The sequence below is a fragment of the Myodes glareolus genome, chromosome 15 (assembly GCF_982192425.1).
Source record: "Myodes glareolus chromosome 15, mMyoGla1.1, whole genome shotgun sequence".
Lineage (NCBI taxonomy): Eukaryota > Metazoa > Chordata > Mammalia > Rodentia > Cricetidae > Myodes > Myodes glareolus.
In genome coordinates, this window is record NC_142040.1 from 73122422 (window position 1) to 73142048 (window position 19627).

At 41.5% G+C, this 19627-nt stretch overlaps 1 protein-coding gene and 1 long non-coding RNA gene across 4 annotated transcripts in view; one reads left to right on the top strand and one right to left on the bottom strand.

The window, feature by feature from the left end:
- Positions 1-19627, top strand: part of LOC125415951 (uncharacterized) — a 22607-nt gene continuing 2980 nt past the window's right edge. Inside the window, exons 1-3 of one of the 3 annotated variants that reach the window (XM_085676929.2) lie at positions 1-138; positions 8999-9125; positions 10700-10795. In XM_085676929.2, coding sequence (XP_085533055.2) covers positions 67-138; positions 8999-9125; positions 10700-10795 — 295 coding nt within the window. In that variant the 5' untranslated portion in view covers positions 1-66. Of the gene's footprint in view, positions 501-8998; positions 9126-10699; positions 10796-19627 lie in introns of all 3 variants that reach the window. The other 2 variants (XM_085676930.2, XM_048458565.3) reach the window with 2 other exon arrangements.
- LOC125415956 (uncharacterized) overlaps positions 13671-19627 on the bottom strand; it is an 18475-nt gene continuing 12518 nt past the window's right edge. Inside the window, exon 3 of the long non-coding RNA XR_014997153.1 lies at positions 13671-14062. This is a non-coding gene — a long non-coding RNA (uncharacterized LOC125415956). The remainder of the gene's footprint in view (positions 14063-19627) is intronic.

A 19627-nucleotide genomic window follows, 5' to 3' on the forward strand; every position in this document is an offset into this window, starting at 1 on the left:
TCTTCCCTTAAATACCCCTTCTCCCAGCTACTCGGGGTGGAACTCCTCTCTACCCACGCGTGGGAAATGAGTCTCGGCCTCAGGGCGCTGGTTCCTGTCAGTAAACCTCAGTGTGATTGCAGCAAGGGCGGGTCTCTCGTAAATTCTTGGGGGTCGTGTTATCCCGAGACTTGAGTGAGAGTCTCCCTACTCCGGGGGTCTTTCACCAGCATGCTGGAAATTAACAACCTTGTTGCTGATTGCATACGTGGATGGTGGTCTTTTGAGGGACTTCTCCAGGATTCTAATACGCACAAATCCAGGAACTGAAGAAATCCCCAATGGGGTCCGGGGATTTTCTTCCCACAGACTTCTGGGAAATGTAGTCTTGGGGAATGTGACATCGCAGGGAGACAAGCAGGAAATCCGCACTCAAAGTTTTGGTCTCCACGTGAGTGTCTTCCTCAAAGTTGGGCGAGAATCCCCCTGCTGTGCATTCCTGTGGCGTCTCTGACATGGAGGTTGGTCCTGGGTGCAGCGCAGCCTGAGGCTCTGTGCGGGGTGCGGGGCCGTCTTGGAGGGAGCGGACCTGGGCTGGGTGGGAGGGCGGGAGAAGCTGCTTTGGAGGTGCTGTGCTCAACTGGCTGGGACGCCTGAGGTTGCAGGTCAGGGCTGGGGAGACGGCGACCGGGACTGTTCCCTGAACAATGGTTTTCTTAGGACGCCGCGCGCAGCCCGAGTCCGCCTTGGGCTTCTGGGACAGGAGAGCTGCGCGGAGTAGATGACAGTGCAAGGTCCAGGGTTGCAAGCTAAGGATGGTCAGCTGACTGCCTGCTCCTGAGGGGGAGCTGGGAGCTCACTGAGCAGCTTTGGTGGGGAAGCCTGCTTCACTTCTGACCCATTCTCACAGGGATGCTGTCAGATTTCTCGCTAACTTTAGACCAAACGGGGTTTCTGGTCCTTCCTGTGCTCTGTAGCCAGCCTAGTGTAACGGTCTTGAGGTTTTGATTGTGTTCATTTTGTCTCCAGTTAAAGAATTAAGAGCGGGAAAGTCTGAGGTGCAACAGGTTGCATGTGAGAAATTCTGAAACACAGCAGACAGATCTGCCAGGATCAGCTGCTATAGAAAGCTGTGACTAGGGGGCGAGAGAACACACATACAGCCCACACACAGAGGGACCCTCTGCAGGAAGAAGGAACTAGAGAAGTTGACTTCAGACCTCACCTTGAGGACTGGTTTTCTTCAAGCTTTGAAAGATCCCTCATCCCTTAATGTAGGCCGACTAACTGTGAAAACGACAGGATGTCTGCTTGGCCCGCAATGGTTGTGTCAACGTCTTGATGTGGTCTTGAGCTTGTTGAGCTGGTCCGGAAGCAGGGTCCCTAGGAGCAGGTGAAAAGCTCTCATGGCCTTGTGTTACAGCGCCAGGCTTTTGTGTTGAAAGACCAGGATAAATCCAGACCCCTCTAGCAGAAAAAATAGAGCCAAAAATCTAAGCAGGGAGAGAAGAATCAAAAATCTAGATTAGCCGGTTCAGTGACTCTGTTTCAGGAACTAGCTGAAGATAAAGTTAGATCATAATCTTGAGAAACAGGGAGTTACCCCCTTGTGATTATTACTGGCATTTTCGGAATTTTCCAATGACACCCTCCCTACCCGCTTTGGATTATTGTGTTATGGTTTCTTCCCTTAACTATTCCTTCTCCCAGTTACTCAGGGTTGAACTCTCTAACCCTGCATGGGAAATGAGTTTTGGCCCCAGTGTACTGGTTCCTGTCTATAAACCTCGTGTGATTGCAGCAAGGACGGTCCCTTGTGAGTTCCTGGGCGGTCATATAATCCTGAGACTTGAGTGAGAGTCTCCCCACTCCGGGGGTCTTTAAGTGTGAGATCCACAGGTGAGGAGAACTCCCAGACATGTGTGTAGTCCTGTGATTTTAGTAACCAGACCTGTGATAGAAAAGAAACGTCAGTCTCCTCTGAGGCACATCCCTGTCATCTCTGCATTTGTGAGGGGGAGGCAGGGCCCTCTGGTTCTCTACTGATTCATAGCAAATTCCAGGCCAGCCTAGGCTACCCGAGTCTGTGACAGGGAGCATTTCAAGTTTAATGATGTGATAAATACTTTCTATCGTTCATTTCCCATTTCTTACAGTGAGCACCTTGACAAATCAATGCAATCAACACTTTGTTGATTTACAAACTATGTGTGCTTAACTTCTGCTGACTCATCCCACAAGTAATTTAAACTTTGTCCCCAACATGTTCTTGTTAAAGACTTTAATTTTGGTATTCAGAAAGTTGTTTGCATTTACTCTGTGAGGAAGAATTCTCTTTGCTTTGTTTGAATAGTTCTGCTTATATTCAGCAACAACAAAAAGTGGTTCATTCGTTTTACATATTAATCTCTTAGCTGCTTTCATGACCTGATGTGACTTTCTTCTGGTTTCTTCCAGTTTGTTCCTTTCATATCTAATCTGAAACTCCATTATTTCTTTATTTCCATTCTGCAGTTCTTGACTGATGTGGCTACTGCGGTTACATTCCTGGGTCTTTGTCTGCAGCTGCAGCTGGCATGCCTTCCCCTGTCCTAACAGCAGAGGCTGCACTGTGAGCAGATGCTTCTTACAGTGAGCCAGAACCAAACCACTCCCTGCACTGTCCTTCACACGGGGCACTGCATAGCCAACCAGTAAAGCAGACTGCTAATGGTGGGTCCTGCTCCTCCACAGGTCCAGTCCAGTTCCCCTGGTTGGCAGCCCTGTGTCTTTCCTCCCAGGTTTCTTTCACTATGCTCTATGTCAGTGTGAGGGAAGGAGTTACTTGTGTTTACAGCTCATGCATGACCCGTGCTGTGTTAGACATGTCATCTCTGGAAAACTCTGGAGCGGAGGTGCTGGGTGATGACATTCAGTTCCTGCCAATTGATCTGAATGATTATGTCAGAGGCCATGGAGAAACCTTGCAAAAGATTTGAGCAGGGGTCAAACACATGCAAGGAATAAACCTGAACAGCACCGATTTTTATTATGTTGTTAATTCGGGTTATAAAAGTGTCTGCCATAATATCCTCCATAGTCCTTATCAAATGCAGCAACATATTTTGAGATGAAAGGTGCATGTGGTTGCATGGCCACCTCTTCGATATCTGCATTCTGTTGTTCTCTCCATTGCAGTCTCTATGTGAAATAAAGTCAGGTCTATGAGAGTGCATGGCCCTAATCTGTATCGGATATACTCCACACAGTGATGCTTTAAGAAGACTCAGAAACAATGTATGGTCTATTAAAATCCGCAAAACATCTAGACGTCTAATGTACAGAGCAAAACATGTGATACTTATTTTGAAACTAAAATCATACTTATATAATGCATGTTTCCAAATCAGGTACTATATTTTGTCTCTCATATTTTTCGTAGTTTAATCTACTTTCTGAGTCATAAAATTGCATAACTTGGTGGCTTGAAGCCAATGCTAGTGATTGTTTCATGCCACAGTCATGTGATTAAAGCCCTGGGACAAAGATCTAGGGTTGGTACTCCATGATGTGTGCGGTGTGCATTTTAAGCATGCTGTTATATCGTATGTAGATCTGCTATTTTGAATGGAGGGTCGCTACTGTTTTGGAACCTGCCTGACCTGGAATCCAGTCCCTTCTTTGCATCTGACTTCCTATCAATATCCTGCTACTCTTCAGTTTATCTGTCTACCTTCGTGCCTATGTATGTATCTAGTTACCTTTGTAACTGTCTGTCTGTCTGTCTGTCTATAGAATGGGCTCCACGAAGTCAGTTCACGCATTAGAGCTAGATACTGGTCCCACTGCCAGTGGCCCCATATACTGCCCAAGACACACCATTGTCACCTGTATTCAGGGGGTCTTGTTTGTCATATGCAGGTTCCCCAGTTGTCAGTCTGGAATCAGTGAGCTCCCACTAGCTTGGGTCAGCTGATTCTGTGGTTTTCCCCATCATGGTATTAACTCCATGGTATTATTATAGGATAATAATATTATTTGTATTATCCCTAGTCTCTCTCTTCCCCTGGAACTTGACCTAGTGGTTAGTTGTGGATCTCTACATCTACTTCTATCAGTTTTTGGAAGAGGGTTCTAGCTTCTCTGGGGCTGTGGACTATAGGCTGACCATCCTTGTTTTATGTCTGATATCCAGTTATGAGTGAGTACATACTATGTTTGTCTTTCTGGGTCTGGGTTACCTCACTCAGGATGTTTTTTTTTTCTAGTTTCATTCATTTGTCTGCAAATTAAAGATGTCATTGGTGGGTTTTTTTTGTTTTTTTTTTTTACTGCCAAATAGTACTCCAATGTGTAAATGTACCACATTTTCTTTATCCATTCTTTGTTGAGGGGTATTTAAGTTGTTTGTAGGTTCTGGTTATTATGAATAGTGCTGCTATCAACATAGTTTAGCAAATGTTTTTGTGGTGTGATTTAACCTCTTTGGGTATAGGCCCAAAAGTGGTGTTGCGGATCTTGAGGTAGATTGATTCCTAATTTTTAGAGAAATCACCATACTGATTTCTACAGCAGCTATACCAGTTTGCACTCTCACCAGCAATGAAGGAGTGCTCCCCTTAATCCACATCTTTTCCAACATAAGCTGTCATCGGGGTTTTTGATCTTGGCCATTCTGACAGGTGTAAGATGGAATCTCAGGGTTGTTTTGATTTGCATTTTCCTGATGACTAAGAATGTTGAACATTTCAAGTATCTTTCAGCCATTTGAGATTCTTCTGTTGAGAATTCTCTGTTTAGGTCTGTATCCATTTTTAGTTGGATTGTTTGGTAGTTTGATGTCTAATTTCTTGGATTCTTTATATATTTTGGAGATCAGCCCTCGGTCAGATGTGTGCTTGGTGAAGATCTTTTCCCATTCTGTAGGCAGCTGTTTTGTCTTGTTGACTGTGTCCTTTGCTTTACAGAAGCTTCTCAGTTTCAGGAGGTCCCATTTATCAATTGTTTCTCTCAGTGTCTGTGCTACTGGGGTTATATTTAGGAAGTGGTCTCCTATGCCAATGTGTTCAAGTGTACCTCCCACTTTCTCTTCATGAGGCTCATGAAGTCTTTGATCCATTTGGACTTGAGTTTGTGCATGGCAATAAATAGATATATTTGCATTCTTCTACATGTCGACTCCCAGTTATACTAGCACCATTTGTTGAAGATGCTTTTCTTTTTCCATTTTATATTTTTAGTTTCTTTGTAAAAAAAAAAAAAACCCCAGGTGTTTGAAGGTGTGTGGGCTAATATCAGGATCTTTGATTCAATTCCATTGATCAACCTGTCTGTTTTTATGCCAATACCAAACTGTTGTCGTTACTGTAGCTCTATAATAAAGCTTGAAGTCAGGGATAGTGGTGCTTCCAGAGATGTTCCTTGGGGCAGAGATGTTCAGAATTGAGATTTCCTCTTGAAGAATTTTTCCTGTGATGCATATGAAATATCCTTTCTTTATCTTTTTTGATTGATTTTATTTTGAAGTCTATCTTATTAGATATTAGCTACACCAGCTTGTTTCTTGGGTCCATTTGATTGGAAATTTTTTTCCCCAACCCTTTACTCAGAGACAATGTCTGTCATTGAGGTTGTGGTGTGCTTCTTGTATGCAGCAGACGAATGGATTCTGTTTTGTATCTAATGTGTTAGCCTGTGTCTTTTTATTGGCAAATTGGATCTATTTATATTAAGCAATATTAATGACCTGTGATTACTAGTTCCTGCTATTTTTGTTTTGTGTTGTTGTTGGTATTGTGTGTGTGTTTCCCTTCTTTGGGATTTGCTGTTGTGAGATCTATTGTCTGTGTTTTTGTGACTGTAGCTGACTTCCTTGGGTTGGAGTTTTCCTTCTAGTACTTTCTGTAGTGCTGGATTCGTGGATAGGTATTGTTTAAATCTGGTTTCATCATGGAATATCTTGTTTTTTCCACCTATGGTAATTTAAAGTTTTGCTGGGTACAGTAGTCTGGGTTGGCATCCATGAACTCTTAGTGTCTGCAGAACACCTGACCAGGACCTTCTGGCTTTCATTGTTTCCACTGAGAAGCCAGGTGTAATTCTGATAGATCTGCCTTTATATGTTATTTGGCCTTTTCCCTTTGCAGTTCTTAACATTCTTTATTCTGTATTTTAGTGTTTTGTGTATTTTTGTGGCGAGGAAACTTTTTTTGGTTCAGTTTATTTGGTGTTCTGTAAGCTTTCCTTATTTTCACAGCCATGTCTTTCCTTAGGCTGTGAAAGTTTCCTTCTGTGATTTGTTGAATATATTTTCTGTGCCTTTGAGATGGACTTCTTCTCCTTCTATCCCTATTATCCTTACATTTGATCTTTTCATGGTGTCCCATATTTCCTGGATAGTTTGCCTTAAGTTTCTGTTGGATTTTTACGTTTTCTTTGACTGATGAATCTATTTCCTCTATAGTGTCTTCAACACCTGAGATTCTCTCTTCCATCTCTTATATTCTGTTGTTCATGCTTGCATTTGTGATTTCTGATCATTTACTCAAATTTTCCATTTCCAGAATTCCCTTGGTTTGTAGTTTCTTTATTGTCTCTATTTCGGTTTTCAAGTCTTGAATCATTTCTTTCACCTGCTTGATTGCTTTTTCTTGGTTTTCTTTAAGGGATTTGTTGATGCCTTCCAACTTTTTGTTTGTCTTTTCCTCCACTTCTTTGAGAGAATTTTTTGTTTCTCCTTAAAGGCCTCAGTCATTTTCATAAAGTTACTTTTAAGGTCGTTTTCTTCTGCTCCATCTGTGTGGGGTGTTCAGCTCTTGCTGCTGTAGAGCCACTAGCTTCTGGTGGTGTCGTTTTGCCCTTTGTGTTGTAGAGTGTGTTGTTGAGTGTGTTCTTACCTTGTTGTCTACCCGTCTGTTCTTCCAGGTGGTATAGGTGGAGCCTGTGCTTCAGGGGGTTCCTCTTCCTCCAGTTGGTGGCTTTGGCTCAGTTGGACGCCCCTTAAGGGGCAGGCAGAGTAGAGCCTCTGGTTATCTCCTCCAGGTGCAAGCAGGCCCAAGGCGCAGATGGTTACTCCTAGAGGTGGAGGCTTGCCATGGTGCCATGGTGCCATGGTCCCGGTGGCTCGTTGCTCCCCAGTGGGTCAATTTCCACTGGGGCAGGGGAGGTCGATTTCTGCTCCCAGGTGGTTCAGTCCTTCAGGCCTCCTGCAATCAACTCTTAAACCACCTCACATTTACCAAGAAAAGTGTTGACAGAGTAAATACAGATGTGTCCACAGAATGAGAAGGACTGTGTAAACATGGTACACTCCCAAGTACCCTCTGCTAGATTATACCTAGCCCCTGTCAGAACAACCAGCTGAAATGTCTAGTCTTCAGGTTTGTTTGACTCTCTGAAAAGATATCTCTGTGGGACACTGACAGGAGACGCAAGAATTCTTACTACAACTACTCTGTCCATTTAGTTGTTCCTTGTTGTCTGTGGAAACAGCCGCCATTCACATGGAGTACTATATCCAACTCCAAATTATACTAAGAATGTGTAACAGTCTTTAGTGAGTGTCAATGTGTCCCCCTTAGGACAGACACTATTTGAATTTCTTCTCTATAGAAATGAATTTTGCCAGAATATAATTTGCCTGAAATTTTTGCCTTTAATACTATTGGGTAAAATCCCTCCTAAATAATATTCACAGGTGTACTGTCCCCCACCCACAGCGTCTCAGAGAGGTTTGGCGCTGGTACGGCAGACACTTCCCCGGGTGGTAACTGTGCTAGGCAATTTGGGGAGTGGTTCTTATAGTTACTTCTGCTTTGGGGCCTTGCTGCGTCAAACTCTGTATTTTCATTACACTTCACTTTCATGATTGTGCGCATGAACTGTTGAGAAATCCCTTCTCCTTCACAGTGACTTTCTCCTGTGAGGAATATATATGTGTGTGGTGTATAGTAGCACATGGTACTAAGTACATGTTTTATGGATTGTAACATGACGGCCGACTTGTTGGGGTATCTGTTCCCGCTCAGTATCCCACAGCCGGAAAACCCAGAGAAAATCAATCACACAGAGATCTCTATAAGTTATAAAGCTGATTGACCCTTAGCTCAGGCTTCTTGTTAACTCTTATAGCTTATATTAACCCATTATTCTTATCTATGTTAGTCACACAGCTCAGTACCTTTCTCAGTCTGACAGCTTACATGTTGCCTCTTCAGTGGTCAGCGCAGGAGTGGCTAGGGAGTTTCCTACTTCCCAGAATACTCCCAGTCTCTTTGCTCCACCCCTACTTCCTGTCTGGCTTTCCCGCCTATACTGCCTGCCTGGCCAATCAGCGTTTTATTAAAATACATGATTGACAGAATACAGACAATTCTCCCACACCAATGGATGCGTTCATTTTACATTTCTGCCTTAAATGGATTGTGTCAAATTGGGCCTATAGAATTGTTTACTTTGTCTTTCCTTTTGATAGGTCAGTGTAGGATCATGTGACCGCTTCAGATATTTCTGGAATATTACTTCCTATGTAAGAAACCTTTCTAACTCTCTTTCATCCTCGGAGAAATCCACAGACACGTGATGCCTGTCTGAGGGTTTGTATTGCTGTGCTAAAGCTCGTGATGAGAGTCAGCTTGGAGAAGAAAGGGATTATTTTAGACTCCAACTCCAGGTAACAGTCCATCCCTGAGGGAAGTCAAGACGGGAACCTGAGGCAAGAACTGGAACAGAACTCACTAAGAACACTGCTTACTGACTTGCCCATCCAGCCTTACTATACCAGATAGGACTTCCTGCCTATTGGGGACCACCCATAAAAGGGCTGTGATACATCATATGAGTCATGAATTAAGAAAATGTCACATTCTTCCCTACAGGACCGTTTTTGGGAGGCATTTTTCTTTATTATGTTTCTCTCTTCTCAGATGACCCTAGCTAATGTCAAGTCAACAGAACTATCCAGTCCAGTGCATCTTGATATTTATATTATTGATGGTTTTAAGTACAAAAGTGTGGTATCATTTGTTGATCTTTATTTCAGGAGATGCTGTCCTTCTCGGATGTGGCCATCGAGTTCTCTCCCCAAGAGAGGAAATGCCTGCAGCCTGCTCAGTGGAGTCTGTACAGGGATGTGATGTTGGAGAATTACAGCAACCTTGAATTCCTGGGTGAGGATCTCATCTGTAGTGACTTCTTATTTCACTTCACATTGTATGGTATCTCATGGGAGCATTTCTACAGTGATTTTCATATCCTTCATTTACAGAAAAATTAGGGAGATTGCTATATTAAAAATCATTTGGGGGCTGGTCTGATGGCTCAGTTGTTAAGAGCACTGACTGCTCTTCTAGGGAACTGGGATTCAATTCACAGCTCACAACTGTCTGCAATGCCAAGATCTGACACCCTCATGTTGTGCAATATTTTGATTGACAAATAAAGCTTGTTTGGACTCAGAGGGTGGAGCTAGCTGACCCTAGAGGTTTGGAGGACTGTAGATAGAGGGACAGGAAGTTGTGGCATGCATAGTAAAAACCCAGTGACAGATTTTAGGGTTCAACCTGAAGATCTGAGACACAAAGCAGCCAAGTCACTAGAGAGTTCTGTATGAAATCGTCAGACTGAAAGAGATCAAGTTTCTGTCTCATTCCACCTTATATTCCTCTGTAACAGGAGGAGGGCCCCGCTGTTCATCCAGGCCACCGGCTAGCTTACACCTGAAATAACCACACAGAAACTGTACTAATTAAAACACTGCTTGGCCCATTAGCTCTAACTTCTTATTGGCTAACTCTTACATCTCAGTTTAACCCACTTCTATTAATCTGTGTATTGCCACATGACAGTGGCTTACTGGGAAAGATTCAGCATGTCTGACTCTAGTGACTCCATGGCGGCTACCTGACTCTGCTTTCTTCCTCCCTGAATACAGCCTAGCTTATCCCTGCCTAGTTCTGTTCTTCCCTGCCATAGGCTCAAAGCCTTTATTAACCAATGAAAGCAACACATAGACAGAAGGCCCTCCTACACCATTCCTCTTTAGTGTTGACTTTAAAGGCATCACTACTGCCCAGCCTGTTTGGTTGACTAGTGTGACTGTTTTGCACTCTGGTCTTCAGACAAGCTTTTTCTATTAAAATACAAATGAAATGTCACTAGAGGAAGTGGTAAGGTTGGGCTGAGACGGGTACTTATCCCATTTGCACAGAGGAATGGGAGATGTAGGAAATTGACTTCTGCGCCGCTTCTCTCATCATTCAGGTTCTTACCTCAATACCTGACACCTGATTTTTATTGATAAAGATTAATTAGTTTAATCTTCATCCTCACACAGACAGACATACATGCAGCCAAAACACCTATGCATATAAAAAATAAAAATAAATTATTTTAAAAATCATTTCACTGTTTTTCTCTTTTTGTGTTTAACCTTTTGTGTTGGATGTCTGTTTCCTTCACTCTAGTGGGACTGTCAGAAATTCAGTGGCCTGAGGCATGGAGCATGCTTGTTAATGAAAGTATTTCACAATTCAGATTTAATTTTTTTTTAAATGTAACTCAGACTCTGGGTGTTGTAGGCTCCTTCACATGTTGTAGTGATCCTGTCTGAAAACATTTAAGGAACTGATTGTCTGCAATCATTTGGTACCTCATCTCTGTCCTTACAAGCCATGTACAGGCAGGGACATGTCAATTCCATGTATGAGAACGCATAAACAAACTTCTTTTTTTCTACAAACAGGTCTTGGTGTCCCTAAGCCACACCTGGTGACATTTCTGGAGCAAAGATCAGAGCCTTCAGATAGGAAGAGAAAAGCATCAGCCAGCGTGCACCCAGGTGTGTAGGACTGAGGGGACTGGGGGCAAAGTGGAGGTCCAAGTATCCAATAGGAAGACAGGCTTTCCCATGTGCCTTGAAACATGATACTCTGGGAATCATTCTTTAGGTCTCTCCTTCAGGTCCTCGTTGTCAAAGCACATCTCTTAGATGCTTTACGTCTCATAAGCTATGTATCTTTCCAACAACAAGCTGTGCTTCTATTTGCCGTGACTTCCGAGGTTTTTCTTTTCTTTTTTTTTTTAAAAATATTTATTTATTTATTATGTATACAATATTTTGTCTGAGTGTATGCCTGCAGGCCAGAAGAGGGCACCAGACCTCATTACAGATGGTTGTGAGCCACCATGTGGTTGCTGGGAATTGAACTCAGGACCTTTGGAAAGGCAGACAATGCTCTTAACCACTGAGCCATCTCTCCAGCCCCAATATTTATTTATTTATTTAGTATACAATATTCTGTGTGTGCCTGAAGGCCAGAAGAGGGCACCAGACCTCATTACAGATGGTTGTGAGCCACCATGTGGTTGCTGGGAATTGAACTCAGGACCTTTGGAAGAGCAGGCAATGCTCTTAACCACTGAGCCATCTCTCCAGCCCCCGAGGTTTTTCTTTTTGATGAGTTATTGTCATATAAGACTCAGTGAAGGAGAAGTCTGTGTTGGTCATATTGAGAGTCATTTATTTACAGACATCGAGAACAGACCCATGCCAGAAAGATCTGTACATCAAAGTGAGAATATTGAGTTTATAAAGTCAAACCCATAATTCCACCCCAGAAGGGCAGACAGTGATACAGGCTGAACAGTGTCAGTTCTGTTGATTAGAACAACTTGGGGATGGGGAGCCATTGGATAAAACTCAGACAAACCAGAGTTGCTTTGGACTGTTCATTCCCCACTGATCTTAGGGAAGGTCAAAGCATTAGTATATTTTAGAAGGGGTTGTATTGGGTCATTAGGTACATTAATTTAGCAGAGGCTATTGGATTTCTTTCAACACTTTAACCACCAGTTGATTTGGCAGGGTCTGACCATTAGATCTAGGAAGGGTAGGACAGAATGACTTACAAGGCCTTACATGTTGATTCAGGGATGCCCATCAAACCAATTATGGGTACAGTGTGGCTCTTTTATGGCAATTAGTAGATTTAGGCCTTTCAGGATCCCTAGTTTTTTAGGATTTTGTTTTGTCTGTTATTTGGCTATATTCCCAGTCACCACTTGCTAGAGAAATTATAAACTTGTATGTATAAAGCTGATGTTCCCAAATACATCAGAGTTGGTAAAATGTTTTGTGACAAATCCATTCTGGGTAGTCACTGTGGCTAGCCCTATAGAATTCATTATGACCAATATTACCATGAGTCCAATTGGATGAAGAGATCTTGGGTCTTTTCATCTCAAGGTCTCCTGTTGATTCTCAAACTTCCTTCAAGTGTATGTTTTCATTGACTTCCAGATTTATAATGGGAGCAGGGTTGAGGAGTGTATGTGGAGTTTTTCTTGGGACCAAGATCAGTTCTGTCCCAGAAGCCACTTCCAAATAACCACTCAGAGTCTTAATTATGAATGTTCAGCTGATATCTCAGACTGATTACTAACTAGCTCTTACATTTTATACTAACCCATATGTCTCATTTATATTCTGCCATGTGGTGATACTTTACTCCATATGGTAATGTTATCTCTTTCTCCTCTGCATCCTGGGGACTCTGTCCTTCTTTTTCCCAACATTCTCTCTGCCCCAAAAATCTTACCTCACCATGGGCCAGTTAGTTTTTTATTAACAATGAGAGCAGCACATTTTCACAGTGTACAGATGAATTATTCCACAGCATTTCCCCTATTTATCTAATTAAAAGGAAGATTTTAATTTAACATAGTAAAACTGTATGTAGCAAAAGCAGTTGTCAAATAAGAATTACTGTTACAATACCCAGTTCATTTGTATTTGGCAAATTTAGAGGACATATTCTATTACCTATTTTTCAAAAAAAGTTTTATTTCTAATTTACCTTTTATCATAACTAGGAAAACTTTAAGTCTAATTATTTAATCTTTAACTTGATCAAAGACCCCAGAAGCATAAAATGTTACCTTAGCAACAGGGATTTCTGGCTGCCTGAATGGTCACTCAAAGTTCTTCTGTAATGTTGGGGCATCCATCTTTGACCTATAGGCCTAGAATGTCTGACAGACATTTTTGAGAAGCAGGAAATTTTGAAGAATTATCCTACCTTATCTGGGCAAACTTTTGGTAGTCACTTTCTTTTGTGTCCTGCTGATACAGTTTGGACAGTATACTGTCAGCAGTTGAGGCAAGGGCAGTTTCTTAGTCCAAATGGCTAGGTTTTGCCATAAAGAAAATAAACTCCAAATGCAATTTTTACAGTGCCCATCATCTTCTTTGAAGTAAATTGTTGCTACCAGGAGCAGACATGTCTCACTATCAAAAAACCTCATATTATTAAAACATTTAAAAAAACCATATTTTGTATGTCTTTGAAGTGTTTGAAGACCATATATCTAAGTATATCTGTTAATGACCTTGAAAACACACTGAACTTGACTATAAGTTTGCTTATTGTAGATAACTAACTTCTAATCTTTATTTTAATTATATGTTACCTTTCTATGTATGTATATACATATATAATATATAAACATATACATGTTTATAATGTATATGTGTATATACATGTATATATGAGCTGCATAAATACAATACCCCAAACAAGAGTAGACAGTATCAATAAACCAAAATGCATACCAATGTAAAATATTTTGAGGTTAATGGCTGTTTTCTGGTTTAAAGTAAATTCAATAATCTACCCTTTTGTCTCATCATTTCTTTATTATATCCCCTTTTTTTTCTTTAGAAAGAGATCTTTAAATTTAACTCTTTTGCTTAACTTTTTTCTGCCTAAGACCAACAAAATTTTGTAACCAAATCCTCCTTTTTTCCCTTTATTTTTCTAATCCTCCTTAAATGGTAATAAACATCTATTACCCATATTTGGGAATGTAGGCATTGTTCTTTGGACCTCTTCCTGTTGTCTGCGGGTGCTGATATCTTTGGGAAAACATTGAGAAAGTCAGGATAATTGTTAGGTCTTGGCTGGAGTAGTCTGTAAGGCTGGATAATGCCAACCAGCAGCTTTGAAACTGTTTTGGATGTAGAATTCTGAGGAAACTGCAACAGAGGTGCTCTGAGATTTTGGATCATTTAGGCCATCCATTTTTCTTGCTGTCTAGTCTCCTTGTTCTGAAAATATATCAAGTTTTAAAGGTAACATACACATCTGTATTAATATAATTATAGTTATACCCAATAACTATATATATATATATATATATATATATATATATATATATATACTATATATATCTTATACCCAAGTTAGTCAAAGATTACGTTTTATGTTTGAGCATGTAAAATATACATCATATGTGTTGTAGTTATTCCAGGTTTATTTTTTTATGCCTTAGCCAGGATTATCAGGGGGTCTCCCTCAATCAAAATTGACCCATATCAACCTGGAATGATTCCACAGACTGATTTCCTGTGGAAAGAAAAGCATAACCTCTCTCTCAATGTAACATATTTTTGACTTCTTTTTTAAAGTCAAGACCTTTTAAAAATATACAGGTTGGTTTATTCCACCAGTTTCACAATCCAATGTTTGTTAGCAGCTGTCATTTCTTCATTAGCAATCAGAAAATCTAAAGACAACACAGTAACATAGAATCGAAACATTCTATGTATTTTCTATCTTTATTTAGCTTTTTTCTTTTATATCACTTATTCCCTTTTTTAGTGCATTTACTTTATTATTTTAAAAGTATGTTTATATATTTTTATGACTGTCTATACATTTTTACTTTTTTCTCCCATACCTTTGTACATTTTTAAATGTACTGTAACCTAGTCACAGATTTTTTTTTTTCCAATCTGGATCTGTCTTTCCTTTTCTGCCTGCATGAGCAAAACCCCAAACTCCCCACACAGCGTGCAGGTGGAGCTCATACTGGTGACTCACGTCCTTAGGCAGCTGCCAGGAGTTACATCCCTGTACTGCAGCCCATATGAGAGACACAAGACTAGGAGATCTTGTCTGACTCCTTTTTAGTGTGCTTGGAATATTTTTAAGTGTGCTTAAGTCTTACATAGATGTCGATGCACCAAGTTCGACACCATATGTATGTGGCGTTTTCCTGTCCTATCAGCTGCTCCATAATAACCAAAACAGAGACTTAATATTAATTATAAATGCTCGATCAATAGCTTAGGCTTATACTTAGCAAGCTTTTACATTTAAAATGAACCTATATTTCTTTTTCCTTTTTTTAATTAAAATTTTCTTTTCATTTTACATGCCAGTCCCAGTTTCTCCTCCTTCCCCATCTCCTACCCCCATCCCACCCTCCTTCCACTTCTCAGAGGTGTAAGGCCTCCCTTGGGGAGTCACTGAAGTCTGGCATACCAAGTTGAGGCAGGACCATCCCCCTTCCCCATATCAATGCTGAGCAAGGTATCCCATCATAGGGAATGACTTTTAAAAACCCAGCTCATGTACCTGGAATAAGTCCTGGTCCCACTGCCGGGGCTGCCCAAACAGATCTAGCTACATAGCTGTCACCCACATTCAGAGGGTGTAGTTTGGTCCCATGCAGGTTCCCCAGCTGTCATTCTACGGTCTATGAACTCCCACTGGCTTGGCTCAGCTGTCTCTGCTGTGTTATTCACCATCATGGTTTTGACCTCCCTTGTTCGTATGATCCTTCCTCCCTCTCTTCAGCTGAACTACTGGAGCTCAGCCCAGTGCTCGGCTGTGGATCACTGCATCTGCCTCCATCAGTTACTGGATGTGGGTTCTATGATGATTAAGATAGTCACTAATCTGATTACAGGGGAGGCCAGTTCAAGCACCCTCCCGACTATTGCTCAGAATCTTAGCTGGGGTCATCCTTATGGATTCTTAGGAATTTCCCTAGCACCATGTTCCTCCGTAACCCCAGAATGGCTCTCCCATCAAGACACCTGTTTCATTGCTCTCCCTTTTTCCCACAGCTCAGTCATCCTGATCCCTCACGTTCCCATCCCTCATTCCTTCCCCTCTCCCCTCCCAGTTTACATAGGAGATCTTAACTATTTCCCCTGCCTGGGGTCCTCCATGCATGTCCTTCTTAGAAACCTGTATTTCTTATCCCCTCTGCCACCTGGCGCGTGCAGCTTAGTTTACATGAGTGCCCGGCGTTCAGCCTGCTGTGCCCACTGTTCCGGTGGCAGAGCCTCTGTCCTGTATTATCTACCACTTTGCTGAGGACTCCTTACACAATCAGACACTGACACCTCAGCTCTGAAATTAGCTTAGTTAAGAGAAGGAAAATTCAAAACCGGGGACAGGGCAAGGCCAGTTGAACTAGCATGTAGTTCCTGTAACAGTTGGGTAGCAGGCATAGGAATAAGGTTCCCCTCGGTAACTTTTACTATCACTTCACGAGACATGGAGTACAGAGAAATTGCAATGAGGGTCTCCATTGCCTGACACATTTGGAGTGTGGTGCAGAATCTAAGATCCTCCTCAGCATGAGAGAATCTACCTCCTGTGCTGTGGGGCATGAGGAGCGACTCATCTTCCCTTCAGATAAGGAACAGGATTTTCTGGTCTGGCCCGCAGGCCACAGGGAGACAGGAGCTGCAGGCACTGATGAGCCCTATTCCCCATGCATCCTTCTCCTGCGTTGAGACTAGAATGCCATTTAGTCTCATAGATCTCTGTCCCATCTGAGGGTAAGTGAGGCATTTGATTCTGGCTGTGTCCTTCCGTGCAAGTGTTGTGTAGATTTAACCCTTTTTACTCAAGCACTCAATTTCAATAACCGGCTTCCTATGTTTCTCTTTTCTTTTGTGGTTCTTATTTTTTGTTTGTTTGTTTGTTTGTTTGTTTTTTTAAGACAGTTTCTCTGTAGCCCTGGCAGTCCTGGAGCTGACTGTGTAGACCAGGATGGCAGTGAACTCAAAAAGATTGTTCTGCCTCTGCTGCAGAGTGCTGGGATTAAAGGTGTGCGTCACCACTGCTGGCCCAATAACCAGTTCCTTTAAGGACATCTGATTTCAATATTATTCCATACTAAAGAAGAGAAAGTGGAACTTACATTCGTTCAGTTTTCTGCGTTAAGATTCACTCTGATGACAGATACAGAAGACTGGATAATGGGAGGGAGAAAGTTTTCTCTCCCTGTAATATTGTGTCTGTCCGTGAATTATATTTGTATACAGCAGATGTATATATCTGTATTTAGCATGAATATAGGCACAACTTTGGGCACACTAAGTTTATTTCGTCATTCATAGGTGACTCATCACTAACTGTTATGTCTTAATTACCTTCATTGTAACAGCTTACAATAAATTAGTGACTCTCATCAGATTAGGACTTAATAAATAAAGTGATTTTTGTCTGTTAATAATTTCACACTCTAAAATTGTAACATAAAGGGATGGTTTGTTTGTTGGGGCCCCCCAGCTGTTTAGTCCCAGAGAAAAATCACACTGAGATCTCTATAAGTTATAAAGCTGATTGGTCCTTTAGGTCAGGCTTCTTACTGGCTAACTCTCACATCTTGACTAACCCATTTTTCTGATCTATTTTAGCCTATGTAGCTCAGTACCTTTTTCAGTGGGGCAGCTCACATCCTGCTGCTTCGGTGATCTGGGCAGGAATGGGGGAATCAGCTTCCTCCTCCCTAGAATTCCTCCTGCTCTCCTTGCATCATTTCCACTTCCTGTCTGGGTTTCCCACCTACACCTCCTGCCTGGCCAGTCAGCGTTTATTTAAAACATGATTGACAGAATACAGACAATTCTCCCACACCATTTCCCTCTCTTTTTTAAAAAAGAAAAACAAAGGAAAATATCCATAGTCCATTTTTTGGGAATGTGGGCGTAGTATTCCAGGCTACTTTCAGCTGGTTGGGGGCGCTGATAATCTTATGGGGACCTAAAGAAAATTTAGAGTTATGATCAAGTCCTGACTGAAGTATCCTGTGAGTCTTGATCATCTCAGGCAGCAGTCTTGAACCTGTTCTGGATGAAGAACTCTGTCATCTGGGCCATCTGTTCCTATGGGAGATTTTTCAGGTGGTCTTCCTTGATCAAAGCTGATTTTTCTTAACTCTGAATAAATCCACAGCCTCTCATTTTCTGTGGAAACAAAGACATATCTCTTCTCCAAAGTAACATACCCTTTGACTTCAATTTTGAAGTCAAGGTATTTTCAAAATTCCTATCTTGGATTAATTCTGCAGCATTTATAAGCAAATATCTTTTAGCAGCTGTTGTTCCTTCCTCAGCATTCAAACAATTTAAAGAGAGCATAATAACATACGGTATTCTCTGTGTGTTTTCCATCTTTACGTGGCTTTATTTTAACCTCTATTTCTTTTATTTTTACTTTTAACTTTTGGCTTTTTGAGACAGGTTCTCTGTGTGTCTTTGTCCTGGTACTCCCTCTGTAAACCAGGCTATCCTTGAACTCACAGAGATCCGTCTGTCTCTGTCTCCCAGGGAAATGCTACCTGCGTGTGCCACCACAACTGGCTACTCTCTTTCTCTCTTTTTTTTTAACTTTGAGAACTTTAACCTTTAGCCTGTATATGTTTTTAACACACTGTAAACCATTTAGAGGCTTTCTTCCTCTTTGAATCTCTCGTTACTGTATATCTCTCTTTTTCTGACCACATGGGTCTTTAATTTGCTAAGGAATATAGAGAAGTTTTTTGCCACAACTCTATGGCATTTCAAGGTCCTTGCCAGGAAGCAAGCTGCAACAGTGTGTCCAAAGTCGGGACAGCCTGCTTGAAAGAGTCAGAGTTTTCCCTGGCAGGACAGCCCAGAAAGCTGGCATTTTAAAACAGTGCAGCTTTTTTCCTGTTACAGCTGAAAACCGAAATGCTTTACTCTAGTCTTTCCCAAGCTTTCTCAGGCTTTTTGTGGATGCAGTTATCCACATGGGTGCCATTTTGTAACATAGGGGGTTGACTTGTTTGTGTTTTCTGTCTCTCCTGGTTCCCACAGCTGTTTTAGCCCCAAAGAAAATCACATAGAGATCTCTATAAGTTATAAAGCTGATTGACCTGTTAGGTCAAGCTTCTTATTCCTTTTTTTTTTTTTAAAGATTTATTTATTATGTATACAACATTCTGCCTCCATGTATACCCACACACCAGAAGAGGGCACCAGATCTCATTACAGATGGTTGTGAGCCATCATGTGGTTGCTGGGAATTGAACTCATGACCTCTGGAAGAGCAGTCAGTGCTCTTAACCACTGAGCCATCTCTCCAGCCCTTCTTATTAGTTCATGTAGCTTATATTAACCCATTATTCTGATCTATGTTAGCCATGTGGCTCAGTACCTTTTTCAGTGGGGCAGATCACATCCTGCTGCTTCAGTGGTCTGGGAAGGAGTGGGAGGAATCACCTTCCTCCTTCCCAGAATTCTCCTGTTCTCCTTGCATCATTTCTACTTCCTGTTTGGTTTTCCTGTCTATACTTCCTGCCTGGCCAATTAGCGTTTATTTAAAACATGATTGACAGAATATAAACAATTTCCCCGCACCAGACCAGAAAATCTTCCCGTGTGTGTGTGTGTGTGTGTGTGTGTGTGTGTGTGTGTGTGTATAAGAATCTGTATTGAGCAATTTATAAACACTTTAAATAGTTACATATACTAGGCAGGTTTCTCTAGAGAAAAAGAACCGGTAGAACCAAGTATTTATATATATAAATATATATAATATTTATACATACAATGCTTATTCACATA